We start from the raw sequence: 21,850 nt of genomic DNA, 5'->3' as shown, positions 1-21,850 counted from the left end.
TGTACGGTACTAACTGTAGGGTACTAACTGTAGGGTACTAACCGCAGAGTACTAGCTGTACGGTACTAACTGTAGGGTACTGACCGTAGGGTACTAACCGCAGAGTACTAACTGTAGGGTACTAACTGTAGAGTACTAGCCGTAGAGTACTAACCATAGTGTACTAACCGTAGGGTACTAACTGTAGTGTACTAACTGTAGTGTACTAACTGTAGTGTACTGAGTGCACTAAGACACAGGTTGTAAAATCAATAAATCTTTTTACATTCATAAATATTCTTTGGCTTCACCCATTGGCATTTGTCTCTGCTGTCACAAATACAAAATAATTTTGCACCGCTGAAAATAACTAAAAGAATAAATTGCTTTATTTATGCATATTTAGTCTACTATATGTCACTTGACTTTCACTATTCTGAGCTGCAATTGTCACAACAGAAACCAAAAACTATCTGTGGTCACGGCATCAAAAAATTACATTTACCAAAATCAGCAGCAGTGTAACTTTTAGGGAAAAGTGTCCGAGTTAATCCAGATGGTCCTCTTCTCATTTGAACTGCTTGTCACCAAATAATTATTTTCTATGAAGTTCTTTGGTTTATGCAGAAAAAAGAGGCCAATGTTTCTGGGAAGAGATGTTCCTGTTCAATTGTTGTTTTCGTTAATCTATGATTTCATTTATCTTCCTTGCAGATGGCAGAAGTACAACCAGGATCATCTTCATTGCTCAATGCCACTAAAGGCATGTGGAAAAATATGTCATCGCTGACCTTTTTAAGTCATATCGACATGTACCTCCACTTGGCTGCTTTTTTTTTTTTTTAAATGTGAGAAAGATTTGAAGTCTTCCATCCTCCAGTTCAACAGTGGAAGAATATTCAGGCCAAATCTAAAGCTCTAAAGTGTGTCACTGCTGGCCTGAAGGCCTCCACAGATCTTTTAATGTGCTTGTGTGAAATAAATCAACATAGGGTCGCTGTTTGATGTGCGGGGAGTGGCGGGGAATTTAAAAAGACTCAGCACTGTATGGATTTATATTTTATTATGCATTACAATCGGTCCTGCGGCAGTCACCGTAAACTCACTGTCGTCTCCTGCACCACTGCTGCATAACTTGTCATTTCTGTATGATTTCGGTGCATTATACAGAAAGAACATCATGAACATCCTTCCGCCCTGCGGCTCGGTTGTGTCTGAATGATAATAGTGATGTGGCAGCGCTATCTGCTGCCCCCTGCGGGCTCTCAGCGGGTACTGGCTACGTAATGGACGAAAACCCCTCTAATCTCTTTACTGCAGACACTGGCCTTGTGCGCACAGGCATGCATGCACACACACACACACACACACACACACACACACACACACACACACACACACACACACACACACAGGCTATATATGGCGGTAAATAAGATTGTAGACGCATTTACTTTTAGTACAAAACAAATATAAATAACACATAATGTGCTGGTGAAGAGGACAGGCTTGGTTTAGACTTGTCTTATTAAAATAAGACCATCAGAAAGACGAATTTTGCAAGTTGATGAAAAAAATTTAGATTTTTTTTTTTTTTTTTTTTTTTTTTCCCCTTTTGCCACAAACAGTGCAGATTATTTTTGCAATATAGAAAAAAAATATTGATCATAAAATGTAAAAAAAAAAAATATGAAGGGCTATTGGAGCTGAGCACCTTCTCTCGTGTATTGCTGGTGAAAAACAGCTAATTCACAAGAATAAACCAACGCTGTGAAAATGGCATGATGCGTCCGTCAGACTCTCACATGCGCCTTTACGCACGGCACAGGACGCCCATTCTGGTGATGTATTAAAGCGGATTGGCTGCTAAAGATACCAGCGCCTGTGTGCTCTCTCTGATTGGCCGCGGCTCTCCTGGCCATTACGTTACGCTTACTCCATACACACTGGCAGCTGGAGAGAGGGAAGACGTAATGGTTTGATTCCCTGTGCACTTGCAATGGTCGTCGTCCTGACATTACTCGGCAAATTCCTCAAACGGAAGGTGCAATGAAGGTATGTGACTCCATCTGCAGCTCGTTTGTGGTTCGGATTAATTAACAAGGCCGATTTTTTTTTTTGTGGTTTGCACACGATGCTGCACCGAGAGGCAGGGAATACCCCTATCCTAATGTCAGTAATTGCGTTTGTGTGCATTTAGACGCAATTATATCAACAGGCTTAAATGCAGCACTCACTGTTTAGTTTTGACTTCATCACATTTCTGCTCGCCGCTGCCCTTCTAGCGCTGTCAATCTGCTTTTTATATTTCCCTATCGGGCGTGCAAGCCTGGAAATGCTCTCCCTGCATCTCCAGCCGTCCAGATAAACAGTGGGTACAGTGTGTAGTCTTTTAATGAGCCTGCTTTGACCCCCAGTGTGACAGTTCAGTGGACTAAAGCCGCCAAAGCGACGTCCATTCATCGTCAGGCTTTAATCCGCTCTAACGAGATAGAGAGACTGCGGCCAGTGAGTGAGTGAGTGCGGGGATGTTTGGGAGACCGAGAGGACGGAGGATCACCTCTCAGGTCCGAGCTGTGTCAGGCAGTGCAGGAGTCTCCCTCCTCTCTGTGGAGCGCGTGTGTTTGTGCTACAGGCTGCAGCACAGGAAGGAAAGGTGATGATGCTGTCTGGCAGCTCGAGATCAGGTCTGATAATGATGAAGAGGATGGCGATGATGTCATTAGTGCTCTGGTGGTGGCAGGTTACTGTTGACAGTCACTGTGAAAGGTGAAGAGGAGGCAGGAGTGTCACCACAGCCAGTCATTATCTTCCTCATCATCATCATCAGTGAATACACACTGAAAAATACTGATGGAGGCAGCAGACAGTTAATCACCTGTTATTGCAGCTACACTGGAGCAGACTGGAGGGTTTTCATTTGCAGCCAACTGCATCACTGATGACTTTAAAAGGTGAAAATAAAACCTGTTATTGCTGCAGCTGCAAAATATCCTGCATTCACTTACAAACACTTCACATAAGCTCTGTTTTGAAGAGTAAATAGAATTTATTCTGCAAACCTTTAACTTGACTACATTTCATGGTGAGATACTGTAATTTGTTTACCAGGATGGAGGTTTTCTCTGACCTTGCAGAAGCCCAACACACTGCAACTTCTAGAAAAATACACAAGAAACTGAGAAAACATCAATAATGAAATGCTGCAGAGTTATGTACCATGTATCTCCATATAATTCATATCAGTTTAATATCAAAGTCAAAACATCACCGTGTTTTCTCTGCACTGCATAATGCTTCCTTGACAGAGAGTGATGATATGTGATAGAATTGGTCATATTCTAGTTAAATACTGAGTCCACATATGTTATATATGTCATGAGGGCATATCTGGAAAAATCTCCAGATATGATCCAGATTCTTGCAAGACTTCCAAAAACAGTTGTCAGGATTCTTTGGATTGTAACACAGTAGAGAAATATTTGACTCATGCGACCGAACAAAAAGACGTTCCTACGTTTCTGTAATTTGCCCTCACTTTGCAGCATTTCTTCTAAATTCTGCACCAGTGTTGTCACATTGTTGATGATGTTTCCTCAGTTTTCGTGTATTTTTTCCATTCGCCTGGGTTTTCTTAAGCTGCAGTGTTTTGCGCTCTCAGGGCCGCTGTATTTTTTCCCCAGCAGCTATGAGTTCAGTAGCTTCTCAGCTCTGTCTCGTCAGGTTTATTTTTTATATCCAACACAACATGAATAGAGTTAAGGCTGATCATTGGTTCAAAAAGTATAATGTGTTTTTAATTTGTGTTTTTGATTTAGTCTGTATAGTTTTGCTCGGTTAATATTTTAATTCATCATTTTGTCTAAAAATGTTTTTATTTAAAAAGCTTGTTTTTATTATTTAGTAAAAATGGCATCACCAGAAAATTAATATCCCCCATCTGGCCTTTCCTCCTGTTTGTGTCTGAGCACTCAAAAATCTGGGGAACTCGCTCTGCCACACTGCATACAAATTTAAATATTTGTTCAGCTGCAGTTATTGATTACTTTTAACTTGCCCGGTTTTATGTGTAAGCCATACCTGAGCTCATAAAATATGAGACGGTGTTGGAGAATAAACATGCCGGCAGTGTACAGAGCCTGTAGAGTGTTTTATAGACTGCAGTCACAGAGGACATGATTCTGTGCTGCTGTCACACAAACACAACGGAGCACTCATACACGATGCCACAAAAACACTGGAACACTGATTGGATCTTTGCAATGAATAACTCGCATACCTAAATATTTATTTATTATTATTTAATATTGGGCGGTGGCAGTGGTTAGCACTGTCGCCTCACAGCGAGGAGGTTGGGGGTTCGAATCCCGGCCTGGAACTTTCTGTGTGGAGTTTTCAGGTTCTACCTGCGTGGGTTCTCTCCGCGTACTGTAGCTTCCTCCCACCGTCCAAAGACATGCATGTCAGGTTAACTGGTGGTTCTACAAATGTCCCTGAGGTGTGAATGAGAGGGTGAATGCTCTTTGTTTACGTCTGTCTCTATGTGTCCCTGTGATGGACTGACCACCTGTCCAGGTGAACCCTGCCTTCACCCAAAGTGAGCTGGGATAGGCTCCGCCCCTCCGTAACCCTGGTCAGGATAAAGCGGGTATAGATAATGGATGGCTATTTAATATTATTATTTATTATTATTTACAATAGAGCAGCAACAATTAATCAATGAATTGATTAGTTGATCAACATAAAATGAATCGCCAACTTTTTAGATTATCGATGAGTCTTTTTTTTTTCATAAAAAACTCAGAAAATTCTCCAATTCCAGTTTTTGTAAATGTGAATACTTTCTGGTTCCCTTAGTCCTCCATGATGATAATCTGAATATCATTTGGTTGTGGACTGTTAGTTGGAAAAAAAAACAGATTTTTAGGCTGCTCTTTGGCCTTTAGGAAACACTGGATGCCATTTTTCAACATTTTGTGACATTTTAAAGACCCAATAACTAATCAATTAATCAACAGATTAATCGATATTGAAAATAATCGTTAGCTGCAGCCCTAATTGAAATCCTTTTTCACCCGTGTTTATCCCAATATGGTGGAAGATAAAAGAACAGAGGGCTCGACTGTGCGAAGTTCATTTTCCTAAGGCACACAATCACTCTGTGTCCCAGGAAACCAAAATGGATGTGATGTTTTATTGACTAATCTGGTTTAAATTGAAAAGCAGCTTTTCTGCCCCTGTGGAAGGGTCGGCGTCAGCTAGATTGTGTAAATGTACATCTTAAAACGGGGAAGATGGTTGTACAGTAGGTGTTATCGAGGGCATTTTAGTCCGGGATAGACCCGTGACTTGATATTCCAACATGCATGTTTAATATGTACGTGCTTTGCATTCAAAAGCCTCTTACTCTTTCATTTTCACAGCCGTCCATAAAAACTGGACATCAATGTGGTAGAAAATACCAACAAATCTCTGCTGAAATTATAAGATGTAACACTGACGTAGCACAGAAGATCACTTTATTCCAAATGGGGCTAAACTCAGCCTGACTTCTAAAGTAGACAAAGAAGTCTGAGGCTCTAAAGAGAGTTCAGCGGGTGGTTGGAATCTAGTGCAGCCGTGTGTTTATACTGCATGACAATCTATATCTGTTTGTATTGCTGCACCAAAGGCTAAATTCTGGAGGTGACTATGTGTATTTGCTATTTTGTAGACTCAAATCCAAACTTTGCTGGTAGCAGCTTAAGTTTTATGCGCATACATCTCCAGACTTCACTGGATTTGACATCTGCAGGCACCGGCACACATCACTGAATCTGTTTGGGTATTGTGTAATTTAGATGAAATATCACATTTAGTGTCACTATTTCCAGACAAATAACAAAAGGTATTAAATGAATTGGTTTGTCTCTGCGACCATCCAGTACAGTCAGCCAGCTCAATTCACTTTTCACAGTGTGATTGACATTTCTAGTTGATGCAACACAGGAAAAAAGGAGGAGGGTTCAGCAGAGAGAAAGAGGAGATGAAATGTGAGAGAGACAGTGGATGAGGGAAGTATAGTGATGAAAGCTCTGTCCAAGAAATGTACGATGATGCAGTGTTTACTCTGGAAACCATCATAATACTCTATAATACTTTATTGATGGCCATAGCATGCTTACGAATGCACAGACTGAGTCTCAACAATATGACATTTATACATAATATGATTGAAAATGTTAACCACCAGAGGTTTATACTCGTTATACAGATGTACTCATCCTCTTAAAAGAGTATCAATTTCGATAGTGTTCTCCCCTAACACAGCCATATAAGTAATTTACAGCTTAATATGACCGATATTTACATTAATTTCGACCTCTTGTGTCCGTAGTAATTATGAAGCGAGCAAAGGGAGGAGGCCGGGTTAGTTGGACGGATCAAACACTGGACTTTCAGCCAGGAGATCGCAATTTGTATCCCGTCTGAAAACAAAAAGCAATGTTGACTTAGTACATAAGTTATCTTGCCTAATGTATTTAACTTTTACGTAACATATATAATGTAATTTCATAAGTAACGCACTTATTTGAACCTGAACCGTGATTTTTCCTAAACTAAAACAAACTATGACCGTTTCACAAAATTCAAAACATGTTGTTACCATGACGATGAAGGTCCGGTACACTTGTGGCTAGTACTGGTACAAGGGTATTATTGTATGTCGTTTTGGTCAAAGACCTCATCCTGTCTGTGGCGTGACGACATGTTGGTCCTACAGGGGGCGCTGGAAACCCTAACTCGTGTCGTCTAGGTATGGGGACATGTTGTGTTATTCATACAGGAGAAAACAGGTGGAAAGTTTAGAAAATATCAACATTTTTGAATTTCATGTTTTCCTCTTCTTTGCCTCCATTACCCACAATGCACCTCGATCCCTACTGGCTTGTTTGTGTAGATTGAGGTTGTGTAATGCTAGCAGCAGCTAATGTAGTCTTGTGAAGTTTTCAGACCGAGGCGATGAATTTATCAGACTGTGGGGACGCTTTGCCGGCTTCTTATGCAGTCACTGAAGGCTCAACTCAACTTTTACTCACCAGGACCTGTAAACACACTTCAATGTATTCTTTTAAAGTCTGTGTTTGAAATCACTGAAAGTAGGACCTGTGCTGGATTTGAGGATGTGTCCATTAATGTAATGAGGTACCAGCATTTATTTTCTTTTATGTAAGAGCCCATAGTGTGTAGAGAGAGATGGAGAATAACATGTGAAAAGGTCCCCAGCCAGAGTTGAACTGTGAATGCTGCCATGATGTGTTGTGCTCCTTCACTAACAGGCCACCAGGTCACATGTTTTTCAAATATTTAATTCACTGCATTAACTAAAAATATTCCCATTTATAGATTGTTTCTTAGTTAATTTTCCACAAAATGTTCAGCGTTACATTTTGCTATACATGCTGTATGTACTGTAATCCAATGAGTTGCACTGAACTTCTATAAAGCTCGGTAACAAGAGGACGACCGACATAAAAAGTGAACATTAAAAATGTAAATAGCAGAAGCTGTGATATCCTGACGTTTAATCCTGCCCAAAAATACAGGACACTGCATTTCCCATAATGCAACTTGAAGAACATTTTCATTTGTTGCTCAAATGTCTGTTTCTATCAGGGCTGTTTTTTCAAACTTGCTAAAATGTCCCTTTAAATTTACATTGATAAAAACATATTAATCACATTTTTACAGGTATGTTTAGTGTTAACCTTTCAGCAGTAAATAAATCAGAGCCTGATGAAAAGTCACCTGATGCAGTTCAAATGAAGTTAAACCTCCTCTCCCTTGGTGTCTGACTCAGTTCTGGTTAAACACTCTAGTCTGTCAGTTTGTCAGTGACCCATTTAGGCCTCATCTCGGTTCCTCCTTGCAGAGGCGCTTTTGGAGTTTTGATCGTCAAACGCTCATTTTATGAGGTCAGATCTCTGTTCGTCCACACGAGGCCCTCCCCTGCGGGTTTTTCTATTTAAATCTCTGCCTCTGTTAGTTTTTGCTGCTTTCCCCTCGCGGTGGCTTCATGTTTGTGTGCGTGCGCCTCGATTGTTCACTTATCATTTCATGCAGCTGTGTGGGAAATATCTGAATTATTTGCAAATGAATTGAATTGAATTGGTGTCCAAAAGTGATAGGAATGACAAAAGTTTGTACAGTATTCCCAGAGTTATGGGTCAAGTTAACAGACTGTACAGAAATATCAGTGATAAAAAAATCAAAACAACAAACTCGGTGCGATGTTTGCGCTTGTCCCTTGTTCGTCGGGACTCCCTGCCTGCAGAGCTTACAGTGTGCTAATTGAAGTGACGGAGGAAACTCGTGCTGCTGGCTCAAAGCCTAATACGGCTGACTTCATGGCCCGACTGCAGCGGCTCCTCATCCAGGAGAATGCAGTAAATATTCCTTCTAATAGCGTCAGTCTAATATGAGCGAAGCTCGGCAGAACCAGGGGGAGTTTTTAAGCAACTAAACATCGGGTCAAGTTTATGCCACAGGCCGGTAAGGCAAGGTGCTATGTGTTGTGGTTTTATTGCAGACACAGAGGTAGGGTGGTGAATCAGGATCAAATCAGCTGCTTATGGAGGATTTCACTGAGGACAAGCAGCAAAACAACACAAATACACAAAATATTAGTGCAGAATCAGTGGAGGGACATTTTTGATAGTCAATTAAGCACTTTTAATGTCAAACCTCCACTGAATCCAGCTCTTCTCAGATTTGAGGATTTCCTGCTTTAGTCAGTTTAATATCCCTGTAAACGGAATATTTTTGGGTTACAGACTGAAGCCATCACCTCCAGCTGGGAGTGATCGTGATAGACATTTTTCTCTGTTCTCCATTTCAAAGACTAAACAATTGATCATTTAACCGAAAAATAATGAAGGGATTAATGGATCGTGAAATGAGTCGCAGCCCCTATAAAATATAAACTGAAATCATCCGAAAATTTAGTTCATTAGTTTGATGACAGCCAGATGAACGGATGGACGGACAGGCGGGAAGATGAATTCTACCAGAAACTGTTCATTTCATGAAATTAGTGTATGATTTGAACTTTAAAGACACGTCCTGACTGTCTCGCTGCAGTGAGGGCAGACCTTCCTCCCCCCCGCCCTGACTCCACATATAGTGCCTCGTTCCTGAGATTACATAACGAATCCCTAAGCAGATGGGTGAGGTCAGATCGCAGGGTGTTTGTGACAAGTCGGAGCAGAGCGCTGCCTTAAGAAGGGATGAGGCAGGACCCTGTGAATTCCATTGTTTTCCGCAATAGAGCCGGGAACCACAGAGAGCTGACATTATGCTCATGTCAGCTATTGATTCTGCAGGCTGGGGAACAACAGAAGACATATTCTCTGCTCGCTGTCCTCCGCCTCCCTCCTCCGCCTCCCTCCTCCTCTCATCAGTATGCTCCAAGGAGCCGTGGTGCCCATCACGCCATCTTTGCTTCCCGTCTCTGGGCCGTCTTGTGATCGGCAAAAACATCCAACTGATTCTCTCTACCTGCACTAACTTCAGCTGGTTTGGATGTGTCTTCAGGACCTTCAGAGAAAACGTTACCTTGGACCCCCATGAGATAGTTGTTGTGTGGCTGAGACTCTTCCTCCCACATCCTCTTCCTCAATGTAGCTCAAAATAATGCAGTGACTGACATTTAAGCTTCTGCACTCTTTAGGAAACATCATTAATAGGAGATTTTAAAGTCTTCTGCTAAATCATCTCCAACCTCAAAGAGCACTTTCAATAATGTGCTGCTCCGTCTCGCTCGCTCTCCATCAGTCAATTGATCTTTCTCGTTTTTCTTTCTTAACCCACAACGAGGGGCACTAACTACTTAAACAGGTGCACTTACTCATTATATAGAACTTTATACTTCTAATCTATTGCACTTTTTACTTCATTTATTTAATAAAATTAGTCACTGGTTTCTTTACAGATTCAGATTAATATTAAATCGAAAATATAATGAACAAATAAATGATGATGCTGTTGTAGATTAAGACCAGATAATACTTAATTAATTAATCCTGGGGTGAATTTGACAAACTACCCTGCTGTACGGCTGCAGAGTAATTAAAATGAGTGCTACCTTCATCAGCTGCAGCATTAGAGTCAGGTAGATATTAATGCACCAGTAAATTATTGTACAGTATTACAGCATATGTACATTATGCTTTTACTCTTGTATTTATCTACACTGTACTATTTCTACTTTTACTTCAGTCAGTACAGTGGGGCTCAAAAGTTTGTCTTAAGACATCATGAGATTGACACACATATCTGAAAAGTGGATAAAGAGAACCCGATGAAACAAATGAAAATAATGAGGAAAATTACCCAATATTACATATTTGTGAGTGGCAAGAGTATGTGAACCTCGAGGATCAGCAGATCATTTAAGATTACATTAAAGTCAGATGTTTTCAATCACTGGGATGATGATCAGGTGGGAACATCGTTTTTATTCAAAGAACAGGGACCGCTGTAAATTAAAAGATCTTCCTCTTCACTATTGAGCATCGAGCATGTTGATATTTTTTAAACCAGTATCATGATACAAAATTATTATTTTTCCACTTGTTTGTCGGAAGGTGACCGATGATAGGAAAAACACGGGTAGAGTGAAGGACCGGTCGGCTCCGTGGAGACGGAGACGTTTCCACCATCAGCACACCACGACAGAACATCTCTCAGATTATTGGTGTTCATGTCACCAGTAGAGTCACCAGAAGAATTTTAAAAATTTCCCCTCGGGGATTAATAAAGTAAATACCTACCTACCTACCTAGAGTTACAGCGACTTGTAAATATGTCAGTATGGAGCTGTTGTAGAGATTGATTGGCCAACACCTTACTGAAACACTGAATGTCAGGTATTTACTATAATTTGATATGAATATGAATATGAAGAAATTTCCCCTCGGGGATTAATAAAGTCTATAAAATCAAAAAAATAAATTTGTGTATGAACAAGAAAACATCCAGTTGCAATGAGCTGTAAGAGAAAGTTCTTAACACCCTCAATAACTAATTAGGTTTTAATTACATTGGACTTTGCATTATTCATTTTGAAATGATCCTTTCATACTAAAACACTGTGATCATCTAACCATAACCATAAGAAAGTTGATCAACTTGGTTTGTTCAAATGACACTTATATAAATTACAGTGCAATTCTTATACTGACTCATAAACACCACGAGACGAGTTTAAATGAAACTCTTCTGGATTTTGTGCGACAAAACTTTGTTTAAACTCGCAGAACTTAAGTTTGATTTCTAGTCAAGAAGTTTCCAAAGATGAATGTCACGTAGCTTCAGCAGAGAACCGGAACAAACAGATATAGAACATGAATACATGAGAGATATGAAACAATGGAACAGTATTGATTATTTGAATATGAAATGGGAGCACACTCCTACTTTCTGGGGACATTACCTCACTTTCACAAAGAAGCTAATATCATGTCTGACGAATACGACCGGAGTTAATCGATGATATGCTGCAAAAAGGTGTGTTTGATCAGCGTGTACTCCCGGTTGTGTATTTGTGTGTGCAGGCGGGGGCATCGTCCATGTGGGCGTCATGCTGCGGGCTGCTGAACGAGGTGATGGGCACGGGCACGGTGCGGGCGCAGCAGCCGGGGTTCGGAGCAGGGGCGGGGCCCTTCCGCTTCGCCCCCAGCGCTGGCTACTCCACCTACCCCCCCACCAGCTCAGGGAGTGCAGGGCAGCTGTGCAAGGCCTGCGGACTGGCCTTCTCCGTCTTCAGACGCAAGGTAAACAGGTGGGAGTGAGGGTGATGAAAACGGATGTTAGTGGTGCATTTCTTTAAAGTTTAGATAGAAATCTTGCACATCAAACCGTCTGTTCAGACTTCCACGCTGCCTGGCTTCTGTTCATGACTACTTTACAACAATCAAGGTGCAAAGGCTGGAAAGGTGCTTGAATAATCCCTCACAGTCAACAATTATGTAATCGTTGCGTGCAGTAGTGAGAAGTGACTTTTTTCATGGTGCATTCAAGAAAACACAGACACCCATAATTACTGAGTCACTTTCTGAACAGAGACTATGTTTAATACAATGACTTGTGAAATAATATGGATTTGGTAGTAATAGATAGCTCCTATTATTTCATCCATTCATACAGTATTATATCCAATTCATGTTAAATAGATGCGAGTCTTTTCACAGCTTCATTGGCTAAATCAACATGTTTCTGTTTTGGGGAGGTTTCTAAACTCTAAATCTCAGATTTCTGAGTCAATGGACGCACCAATAATGAGTCACACCTGAAGGTCAAACTGATATTTATTTATTTATTAATTAAATCTTTATTCATACAGGTTAGGTTTCCTCAGCATACTATTTGAGAGCAACACGCAGTCCTTCTGGCATTTCCAGTGTCTCTGCAACGCTCCTGGTGTCGGAGTTTGAAGGCAGCGTATCTGTCAGCCAGACGCACTGATGAAAACGCTGCAGCGCTCTGCTTCCTCTGTGCTCGCTCTGTCCTCATCCACACACCGGTTGCCTTTCTGTCGGCGGGTCGACTTCCATTTGGGTGTCAGCGTGATATTTTTATAGTACGAAAAAAAAAAGAGCCGCCTGGGGATTAACAACAAACGATTGAAGAAGAGTATCTGTCATGGTGGCAATGTGCTTGGACCAGGAGCACATTTGTGCACGAGCGATAAGGAAATGGTTACAGCCGTGGCCGACCTGCTTTGCTGCCCATTTGAAGTGTCAATCTACTCAGCTGCTCTGTATCAGGAGACTGTTAAGCGTGTAAAATGTCAAACATCTCCAGGAGCTACAAATAATTTATTTCTTTACTCTCTCTGAGAAGCGACTGAGCTTTTATACGGTGATACGACTGAACTTCTGTTAATCAGAATATTGGTCCAAATAAAACCACATTACAAAGTTACTGTCATCAGTAGAAACAGCAGCTTGGCCCATTTTTCAGAGCTCCAATCAGATTAATCCATTTTGGTCGATTGGTAATTTATTCATCAGAAGTAACATGGAGGGTAAACAGTTTAATATGCTGACAGAAGTCAGACACCAGGGCCTATTGCCAAAATGATGAAATTAGTTTCTTAAATGATGTCGTTGAAGAAAGAATATGTGATCACACCACGTCTGTCTCTCTGCAGCACATCTGCTGTGATTGTAAGAAGAGTTTCTGCGCCCTGTGCTCGGTGCTGCAAGAGAACCTGCGCTGCTGCACGACCTGCCACCTGCTGCGCGGCACGGCCTTCCAGCGGCCTCGGCTCATGCAGCTTCGAGTGAAGGACCTGCGGCAGTACCTGCTGCTGCGCAACATCCCCACTGACACATGCAGGGAGAAAGAGGACCTGGTGGACCTGGTGCTCTGTCATCAGGGTGCGAGGGGGACCCCGGGACCCGTGGTGGAGGAGGAAGACGAGGAGGAGGAGGAGGAGGAGGGGGAGGAGGGGGAGGAGGAGGAAGAAGAGGATACACATGAGGAGGAGGAGGAGGAGGAAGATGAAGGGGGAGATGACACAGACAGTCTACACTCGCTCCCCCACTCGCGTGCCGCCTCGCCTCGCTCCCCAACGCGCTCCCCCTCCGAACAGTCGGTCCTGTCGGCCTCTCAGGAAGACGTGCTCAGCCCGACGGACAGCTCAGGGACCACCAGCCAGGTCAGTGTGTTCAGTGTGTCTGCATGCAGAGCTGAACACTGCGTCCTCTGCTGCCTCATACAAACAAAGCCGCGCATTCCCTGATTTCCATACACCGTACATCTTTCACATCTGCCCTCATTCTATCCCAGATAATTCATATCAAAGGTGAAATCTACTTATTAACACGTTTCAGAGTGGCTGTTTAAAGTCAGACTTCTTCCCTGTAACTCGAACAAACAAACACCCTCTCGTGCATTTCTTTACATGTCATTTATTGGATTTCGTGCTTTTTCTTTTCTTTTGTGCTTCTTCTGTGTTTTTATGGCTTTGTCATGAATGAAGAGTTTCTTCCTGAAAATCGACTACATTTCAGTGGATTTTCTTTCCCACCGCTGTTATTAAAGAAGCTCAGCATTGCAGCGCTGCTCCAACGTCAAGCAAAATGTCCACGTGACAGCTGTTTCCAGCTGCGTTAGCGCTGTGTGTGCGTGGTTGTGTGAGCGCACAGCCCTCGGACCAGCCAGCGAGGCAGCTTAAGCCCTTTGCCTTTTTTAGGTCTGTTACATCGGCTGATCTGTTACATAAGACGCACACAGGTTGAGAACTCCCCACAGCGTCGCAGCTGCAGCCGAACAGCCGAACAGCAGACACACTGCAGCTCGGCCTCCTCTCATCCCTCATACATGATCTCTGCAGGATTTTTTTTCTTCCTCTACTTTTGTGGTTTGCATATTTGTTAAGATTCCTTGAGGTTTGAATTTATCAAACAAAATGTAAAAGTTATTATTATGTATTTTATTTGTACAATATTAAACATGAGTGTCACCATGTGATGCATTGAACCAGAGTTAGCTTCAGGCCATTTTCCATCTGCTGTTCCCTGGCAGATCACAATTAATTAATTAATCAATTAATTACATCCTCTCATTGACAGAGCACATAACACAAATTACATGCAGTGATACAGCACATACGCACACACTTTATCAGCACCATGAGCAGGTTAAATGACTTTTGAGTATTATATTTGAGTACCAAGCCAAACACAAATAATATATAGTCGAGAAGGACGTATAAAGTAGAGTGATGGACAAGTTGATTAGCTTTTGCAGATTTTTCATATGTGGATATTTCAAAGAATAAACAACAAACGTGCAAAATTGTGGGTAATCGGAGACATTTGTAGTGAACAAAATTACTTTAGAAAGTTTTTTGAGACATGATTAGGAGAGCGATTGGCCTTAAATCCAACTAGATTTTAAATATGAAACTTATATATGATTATAAGAATATCCTGCTTATTTGAAGAAGATCCCTTCAGACATGTATTAACAGCTATGTTAAAAAAAAAAAAAAAAAAAAAAGCTCTTCTTGGAACAAAATTTTGGTTCTGAAATGTTTTTTCAACAATAAAACTCAAATTAACAGGTGAAAATTACATCTACTCCTCCTCCCTCATTAAAAATGAGAGAATCTATAAATATGCAAATAGGCTTAATTTCAGAGGTTGAACTGGTCGTTTAGAAAATTGTTTTGTGGACGTTTGAGAACTTTTTGGTTTAAATTAGGAGCGTTTTGTTTGGAGAAATGAAAACACGTCAGTCCAGAGTTTAGTATTAAGAGTTTAGTTGCAGGTTTTGCGGCGCAAAGGGGGGTCACACCAGAACCTGAAAGCAAAGGTTCACATACTTTTGCCACTCACAGAAATGTGTATAAAATATATAAATGACCAAGAATAATTCGATTCTCTACCTTTGGGATTGTGTGTAAATCTGATGATGTTTTTAGTCATCTATGCCGCATTCAAGCTCCACTGTAACCTGGACGTGTCCAGTTTCCACATCACACGTGTATGTTGAATGTTTGACCAGGATCGGCTTCCAAACTAGTTGTGATGTCACAAGTCCTGCTCATAGGCCCGCCCCTAAAATACATTTTCAGTTAGCACAGAGAAACGTTACACTCTCAGCAGATGATTGTGAAAATGCGCAAACTATGTACACATTATTCTGCAGAAGGAAGCTGGAACCTTCAACTGCAGCAACAAGAGGGAAAAGACATTTTAGAGTGGAATATGAATACATAGTCTCTGCAGCGGATACTACTTTTAACCCTTTCAACAAAAAAAAAGAGGCATTGTTGATTTTGTTTGATATAGTTTTGTTGAATGACCCACTTTCTCTGAGAAGATATTTTGGTGTCATCTATCCACTTTTTCAGACTTTTGTTTTGTCAGCTGCAGCTGAAAAATAGATTGAATATCAAACTGTAGCAAATCTGGATCAGTTATCTGGAGGTTTATTCTAATGCGCGTGATGATTGACGGGATCGCAGGGGAAGAAAAATCGTACAGATAATCATACCATCGTTAAAATAGCATTACATATGGTATGAATATAAAAATATCTACTTCTCCCAAGGAAGTCATGGTGCTCAAAAATGTGAGCACAGATTTGAATGACATTTGGTTTCAAGTCGAGCTGTGGGCAAATAAATGATGGACCCTGGACAGGTTTAAAGGATTATTATTTGGTATTTTTAGAATATCTCATAAACTATTGCTATAATAAGAAAGAAATCTGGCATGTGTACCCCGTGATTGTCTGTCACATGCATATTTTGATGCAAACGAAACCCCTCTGAACATTTTCTGGTCAGATAAAAGCAGCAAATTGAGCAGGTTGTGCGGCCGTGGCAGATTGTGTAAGAGCTTTCTAGTACTTTTCTATGTTTGTGACGGTTGAATGAAATCTAACATCAGTTCAGGGGAACGTTTGCTCCGGAGAGGTTTGGCACGCTGCGTGAGTCACGGCTGCTTTTGTCTCTGAGGAGTCTCGTCTGAGCGGAAGCGTGATGTCAGCAGCGGGAGTCTAGCGCAGCGACTCTGACGGATGCATTATTAACACATCATCATCAGAGGAAGATGGTGGTCTGCTGGAATGTGCTGAAGCGGAGGGAGAGAGCTTTTGACTTTTTATGGCACGGAGGCGGATACGCTTCACTCCATGATATCAGTTAGAGCTTATTTCAGCTCTTCGCAGGCCCTCTTTCGTCAAGCCGATAAAAGAGTAAAGAGACAATGTCGTCTCTTCAAAGCACATAAATGGCTGCGATAATACAGAGCTGTGCACTCACCAAACAGCGCCGGAACTATTCTGTGGCTCCTTTTTATTCTGTTTTAATCTGGCAAATTCCTGACCTCCACCTTCAAAGAGAATAATTAACTGTGGAGTTAAGAAGAGCTGAGTCAGTGTTTAAACATCTCTATTGGTTCATTAAATATCTGAGCAGCTGCGACGAATTAAATCACAGATAAATGTGGAGTCGTTTCTTTTATCGTGGCATTGATAGTCATATGGAACAGGGAGAAATTATGAATTATAATCAGGCACAGTTCATCTTGTGATGGTGTTGAGGAATCGTAGATTAACAGATCTAAAAAGAACGACCAGGACGAGGATGAACTTTAATTTGCATTTTTGTCAATGCTGATTCTGAATAGAAGGTGATCCTCCTTTAATGAAACAAACAGATATGGATGAACTCTGTTCTGTCTGTGTTCTGCCTTAAATGTGCAGATAGGAGGTTTGGCATTAGTTCTTTTCACACGTCATGATCCTTCACACTCACGCTGATGAGCAGCTCCTCATTTTATTGGCTGACTTCCGAGTTAAACATCATTTTAAAAGTTGAAACTGTCTTAAATTAACTTGACTGTGTTGATTTTTCTCACCCAGGAGCATGAGGATACTCCAACAGCGTCCCTCTTGAACCTGGAACCCACTGAAAACATGATAGAGGTGCGATGGCTGTTTTTTATTCCTGTATTCAGAGCTGAGCTTTTCCTCTAAGAAGTCTGATTTAGTGATCACTCCTCTGCTCTTGTGTGCATTTGTAGGTCAGTCCGGCGACTCAGAGGAGGATCAGAGCCTCGCTGTCTGATCTTGACAATGAAGAGGCGATAGAAAACCTCTCCGTCCGCCAGCTGAAAGAGATCCTCGCCAGGAACTTTGTCAATTACTCTGGCTGCTGTGAGAAGTGGGAGCTGCTGGAGCGAGTGCATCGACTCTACAGAGAAAACGAGCAGAACAGGAAATCCAGTGAGGACTCCTCATTTATTTATTTATTCACTCATTTTCATCTCGATATCACACCGTGTTCTTTACTGTTATGAATAACAAAAATATTTTGTTTCTGCTTTGCCCTTAGTGGAAAATGTGAGCATAACTGCAGGTAATTATTCTTTTGATTATCTCCTTTGATCTCTCTAATTATGTGAAGAAGCATTTAATGCAAAAAAAAAAAAAAACTACTGTCTTCTCTGCTGCTTCACCTTTGTTTTACGTTAGAGGGCAAATTCACTGTTCCCTAAACTAATTGATTTTCCTTATTACTGCCCATTCTTATCCATAAAGTGGTTGCATATCCTCCATCTCTCTGCAACAGTGGAGTTGGAGGTAAGATGTTATTATTAAAGAAAAACACCTCACCACCGTTTCCATGTCCTCTATGATCATTACTGTTACTGTGCATTGTTTTCATCTGCCTGCAGCAAACACTACTAGACCCTTGACAGCGTCCTGTATGTTGTCATGTGATGTCCACATGAGTCTTTATTTCCTGCCTGGTTCAACGTCGCCACATTCTGTCACTTGTGTTTGCATCATCTCATTTTATTTTGAAGGACAGCCTCTCATCCTGTCATTAATGCACTCTCTAGGAGCTTTTACCTCTTGATGAGCCATCATATTACTTCAGTGGCAGCATCTCTCCATCAGTTGTAATTACATTGTCAAGCTTCTTTGTTGACATAAAGGGCTTGAGAATCACATTAGCCGTCATTATAGTCAGCTGTGACTCTCCGCTGTCACACAGGATGCAGCAGGAGAAAGATTCAGGCCAGTCGGCTGATCAGACATTTAACTCCTAGAAACCGGAGCACTGACATGATGTGTGACTGTGAACGGTTTCGATGCGAGAGGCCGTCTGTCTGCCTTCAGCTTGCGTTAGCAGCGCTGAGCTCTGCACTCGGTTCTGATGCTGAGCTGTGATTGGACAGCTGAGTTTGTTTTTCTTTTGGGTATTGATATAGAAAACACTCCCTTAAAAACTGTCAGAATCAGAAAAACGTTATTGATCCCTGCAGGGAAATTTCTTTGTTACAGGTGGTGCAGTTAAGAAAAGAGGAAATTAATAAGTAAAAACAAAGACTATAATATGACGATAGTAGTAACAATAGACACACAGTAAGTAAATAGAAAAATGTACAAGTGCAAATGTTCAAGAGAAATGAATGAGGTAAAATCACAATATGATAAACACGACACCGAAAATGGAAACATGCAACATATCTATAATTTTGATAGTAGACACTGCTTTGTATTTAGTATTAATGAGTTTATGCTGCTCTTCTGAAACCTCTGTTGTTTTCTGTGCTATGATTTCATTTTAATTTGTTATTTGTTCATATGTTCAAGTCGAAAGGCAGAATGATTGTGATTTAACTTGTTTTCATGTAATTATGAGCTACATATAAAATGCATGCATATATATTTCTGTTTTTTTATTTGGGCATTTTAAATCTTCCACACAGGAAGGGATTGTATGAGTCAGCTGGTGTCACCATTAACTGTTAATCAGCTGAAATGATCTGTAGGGTTTCTCCTTGTTTCAGACAGAAAGGATAAAGTGATTGTTTGCTGTTAGCTTGTCTCCGCCAGACTGTTGCTCACAGCTTCAGTTTCCATTGTGATCATAGTCTGGATACCCTGCTGGCATTAATGTGTGCTCAGCCAATCTGACGCGCGGACCAATCAGTGACCAGTGTCAGTGGCTTAGTGCAATGTGGAAGTTGCGTGTTTTTTTCTCAATGTAGTTGCAGCGGTAGCAGAGTTTCGGCATGTTTAAGAGCACACTGATTGGTCAAAGCTGCTTCCAGTTTGAAAATGAACCTGACGTGGAGCATACCCAGACACATCTATTCATGCATTGACTTTGGGTCTGGTAGCACAAGGCTAGTTTTATGTAGCATGTGTGGATTTTATCAGGTTTGGGTAAAATATTTTGTGGGACTAAATAGGAGCTGAAAGCCCACCGGAGTAAAGAAGAGAAGAGCAAACAGCTGATTATTGTCAGACTGCAGAAGTTTTCTTTCATCTCCACGTCATCACTGTTTTCCACACGGTTTAATGAGCCAACACAGAGGAACTGCTAAGTAATAATAATGTTTTACATTTTCACCCACAGATGGTGTCAAAGCTCAGCTGGCGGCTGATGAAAACCTGTGTCGCATCTGCATGGACGCCATCATTGACTGTGTGTTACTGGAATGTGGTCACATGGTGACCTGCACCAAATGTGGAAAGAGGATGAGCGAGTGCCCAATCTGCAGGCAGTATGTAGTGCGGGCCGTGCATGTCTTCAAGTCTTAAAACTCTGTGTGTGTGTGTGTGTGTGTGTGTGTGTGTGTGTGTGTGTGTGTGTGTGTGTGTGTGTGTGTGTGTGTGTGTGTGAGAGAGAGAGTGTGTGTGTGCGTGCATCAGCGTGGCCCTCAGGCGTGCACGTGGCCCTCAGGCGTGCACGTGGCCCTGACTTTATCACTGAGGATGAACTGCTGTGCATGACGTCTCACGGGTCCTGATGCTGCAGCAGGCGTGAGCAACTTCCTGGTCTTTCAAAGCAGACTGTTGCCCCACCCCCGCCCCTCCGTCTTCCCCCCTCCCTCCCCCCTTGGTGGACCGTCATCAGCTGCACCGGGACACTCACTCTTTCCTCTCTTTGGTCTGTCAACCACAGCAGAAACACCTGCCATCACGTTCTACTCTCCATCCTCAGTTTAGATTCTCCTCCCGGGACGGTCCTGTGGATACTTGAAGTGGATCGGCTTGTTATTTGTGGTGAAGAGAAGCAGTTGGATGAAAAATATTAAGATCCCAGGGTTAGAGTCGATATGGTTTACACCGTCATGCCACATGACACTGTGTTATCTCCCTCAGTGTTCTCTAGGATGTGCAATATCAGAAAAAAAAAAACGTGTTTTTAGAAAATGTCTATTTGTCAGTCTTTCCACCACATGCACTCATCTCGTCTCGCACACAGGAGCATGTAGGGTGCCAAAAATCATGCCTTCAGTAGACATCTGGTTAAGATTTCACCGTATACAGGTATACATCTCTAACCAGCAGGCTCGGGTTGGTAGTTTATTCTCTGTTTCCGTTCTCTTCAATGAACTTTAGGAAATAAAGTGTGTACATGAAAACCTTTTGACACTGAACTGTGAGGGATGTGATTGTTTCTCCATCTTCTCATCTAAAACTTTTTTTGCTGTTGGTTGCAGCAAATGTACATTCCTGTTAGATCTATTGTGTGGAAAAAAAACCTCCAAACTCAATCCACTTGCAGGATATTTTTCTGGAGCTTCTGGTTTCACAGTTTCTTTGATCAGATGGTTGAGCTGACACCAGGTGTTCGTATATTTCAGGGAGCGGTCTTGTGAATTGCCTCCTCCTTCCTCTGAGGAAGACAATGAGATGAAAGCGTCTGTAAAAGCTATTAAGTAGACCTCGAGTTTGGATTCTATTTTGACGACTTACTCCTCTTTAATTTTAAATAACTTTCACCAAGCAATACCATTTGATTTCCAAGTCTACCAAGTGTTTGATTGTGCAGTCCTTTAATCTCAGATCTTAGGTAGGTAACAGGTGCTACTTCCTCCTAATTTGAGTGTAACATCAACATACTTTTTGTGTCATATTGTCGAGGTGTCCTTCCAAATGCCCGTCGCGCAGTGAGGCAGAGAAAGCCTGATTTACTTTATGCAAATGAAACACTTTCTTCTTGTCACGAGATCCAGTTAACTCCGATGTCACCGAAATCTCTGTGTACAGTATGCCTGTGGTATGTTAAACAAATGCAGTGGAATCACTATTAAAGGACCAGTGTGTAGGATTTAGTGTCTCTACTGGCAGAGATGGAATATAATATTCATCATTATGATTTAATTTGTTGTCTTTGTTACCTTAGAATGAATCCTTCATATCCAAACGGAGCGGGTCCTCTTCCACAGAGCGCGCCATGTTGAACCGATGCCTCTACCATAAGGGGGGGGGGGGGGGGGGGGTCGCAATCTGCACAGCACCTCTGGATGTCACTAAATCCTACACGCTGCAATTTTAATTGAATCGCATA

General features: G+C 41.6%; 1 protein-coding gene across 2 annotated transcripts; it reads left to right on the top strand.

The window, feature by feature from the left end:
* The first annotated feature begins 1,932 nt into the window (after positions 1–1,932).
* On the top strand, positions 1,933–21,769 carry rnf34b (ring finger protein 34b). Of its 2 annotated transcripts, XM_069147141.1 has the most exons (8): positions 1,933–2,034; positions 11,574–11,792; positions 13,172–13,681; positions 17,401–17,463; positions 17,562–17,763; positions 17,873–17,896; positions 18,079–18,120; positions 19,910–21,769. In XM_069147141.1, the coding sequence occupies exons 1-8, from the start codon at positions 2,029–2,031 to the stop codon at positions 20,092–20,094; spliced, it is 1,251 nt and encodes a 416-aa protein (XP_069003242.1). In that variant the 5' UTR covers positions 1,933–2,028; the 3' UTR covers positions 20,095–21,769. The 2 variants fall into 2 exon arrangements, with proteins under 2 accessions (XP_069003242.1, XP_069003243.1); XM_069147142.1 differs by lacking the exon at positions 18,079–18,120.
* The last annotated feature ends 81 nt before the right edge of the window (positions 21,770–21,850 follow it).

This window comes from Embiotoca jacksoni, unplaced genomic scaffold (assembly GCF_022577435.1).
Source record: "Embiotoca jacksoni isolate LCO1_2020_lvr unplaced genomic scaffold, fEmbJac1.0.p SCAF_131, whole genome shotgun sequence".
NCBI lineage: Eukaryota > Metazoa > Chordata > Actinopteri > Embiotocidae > Embiotoca > Embiotoca jacksoni.
This window is presented reverse-complemented; position numbering and strand designations above follow the sequence as displayed.

What these genes read in the sequence shown, in the direction of transcription:
- rnf34b (XM_069147141.1), top strand. An exon ending in GCTCAGGGACCACCAGCCAG is followed by an intron (nt 13,682 to 17,400) that starts GTCAGTGTGTTC and finishes TTTCTCACCCAG; the next exon opens with GAGCATGAGGATACTCCAAC. An exon ending in AAATGTGAGCATAACTGCAG is followed by an intron (nt 17,897 to 18,078) that starts GTAATTATTCTT and finishes TTATCCATAAAG; the next exon opens with TGGTTGCATATCCTCCATCT.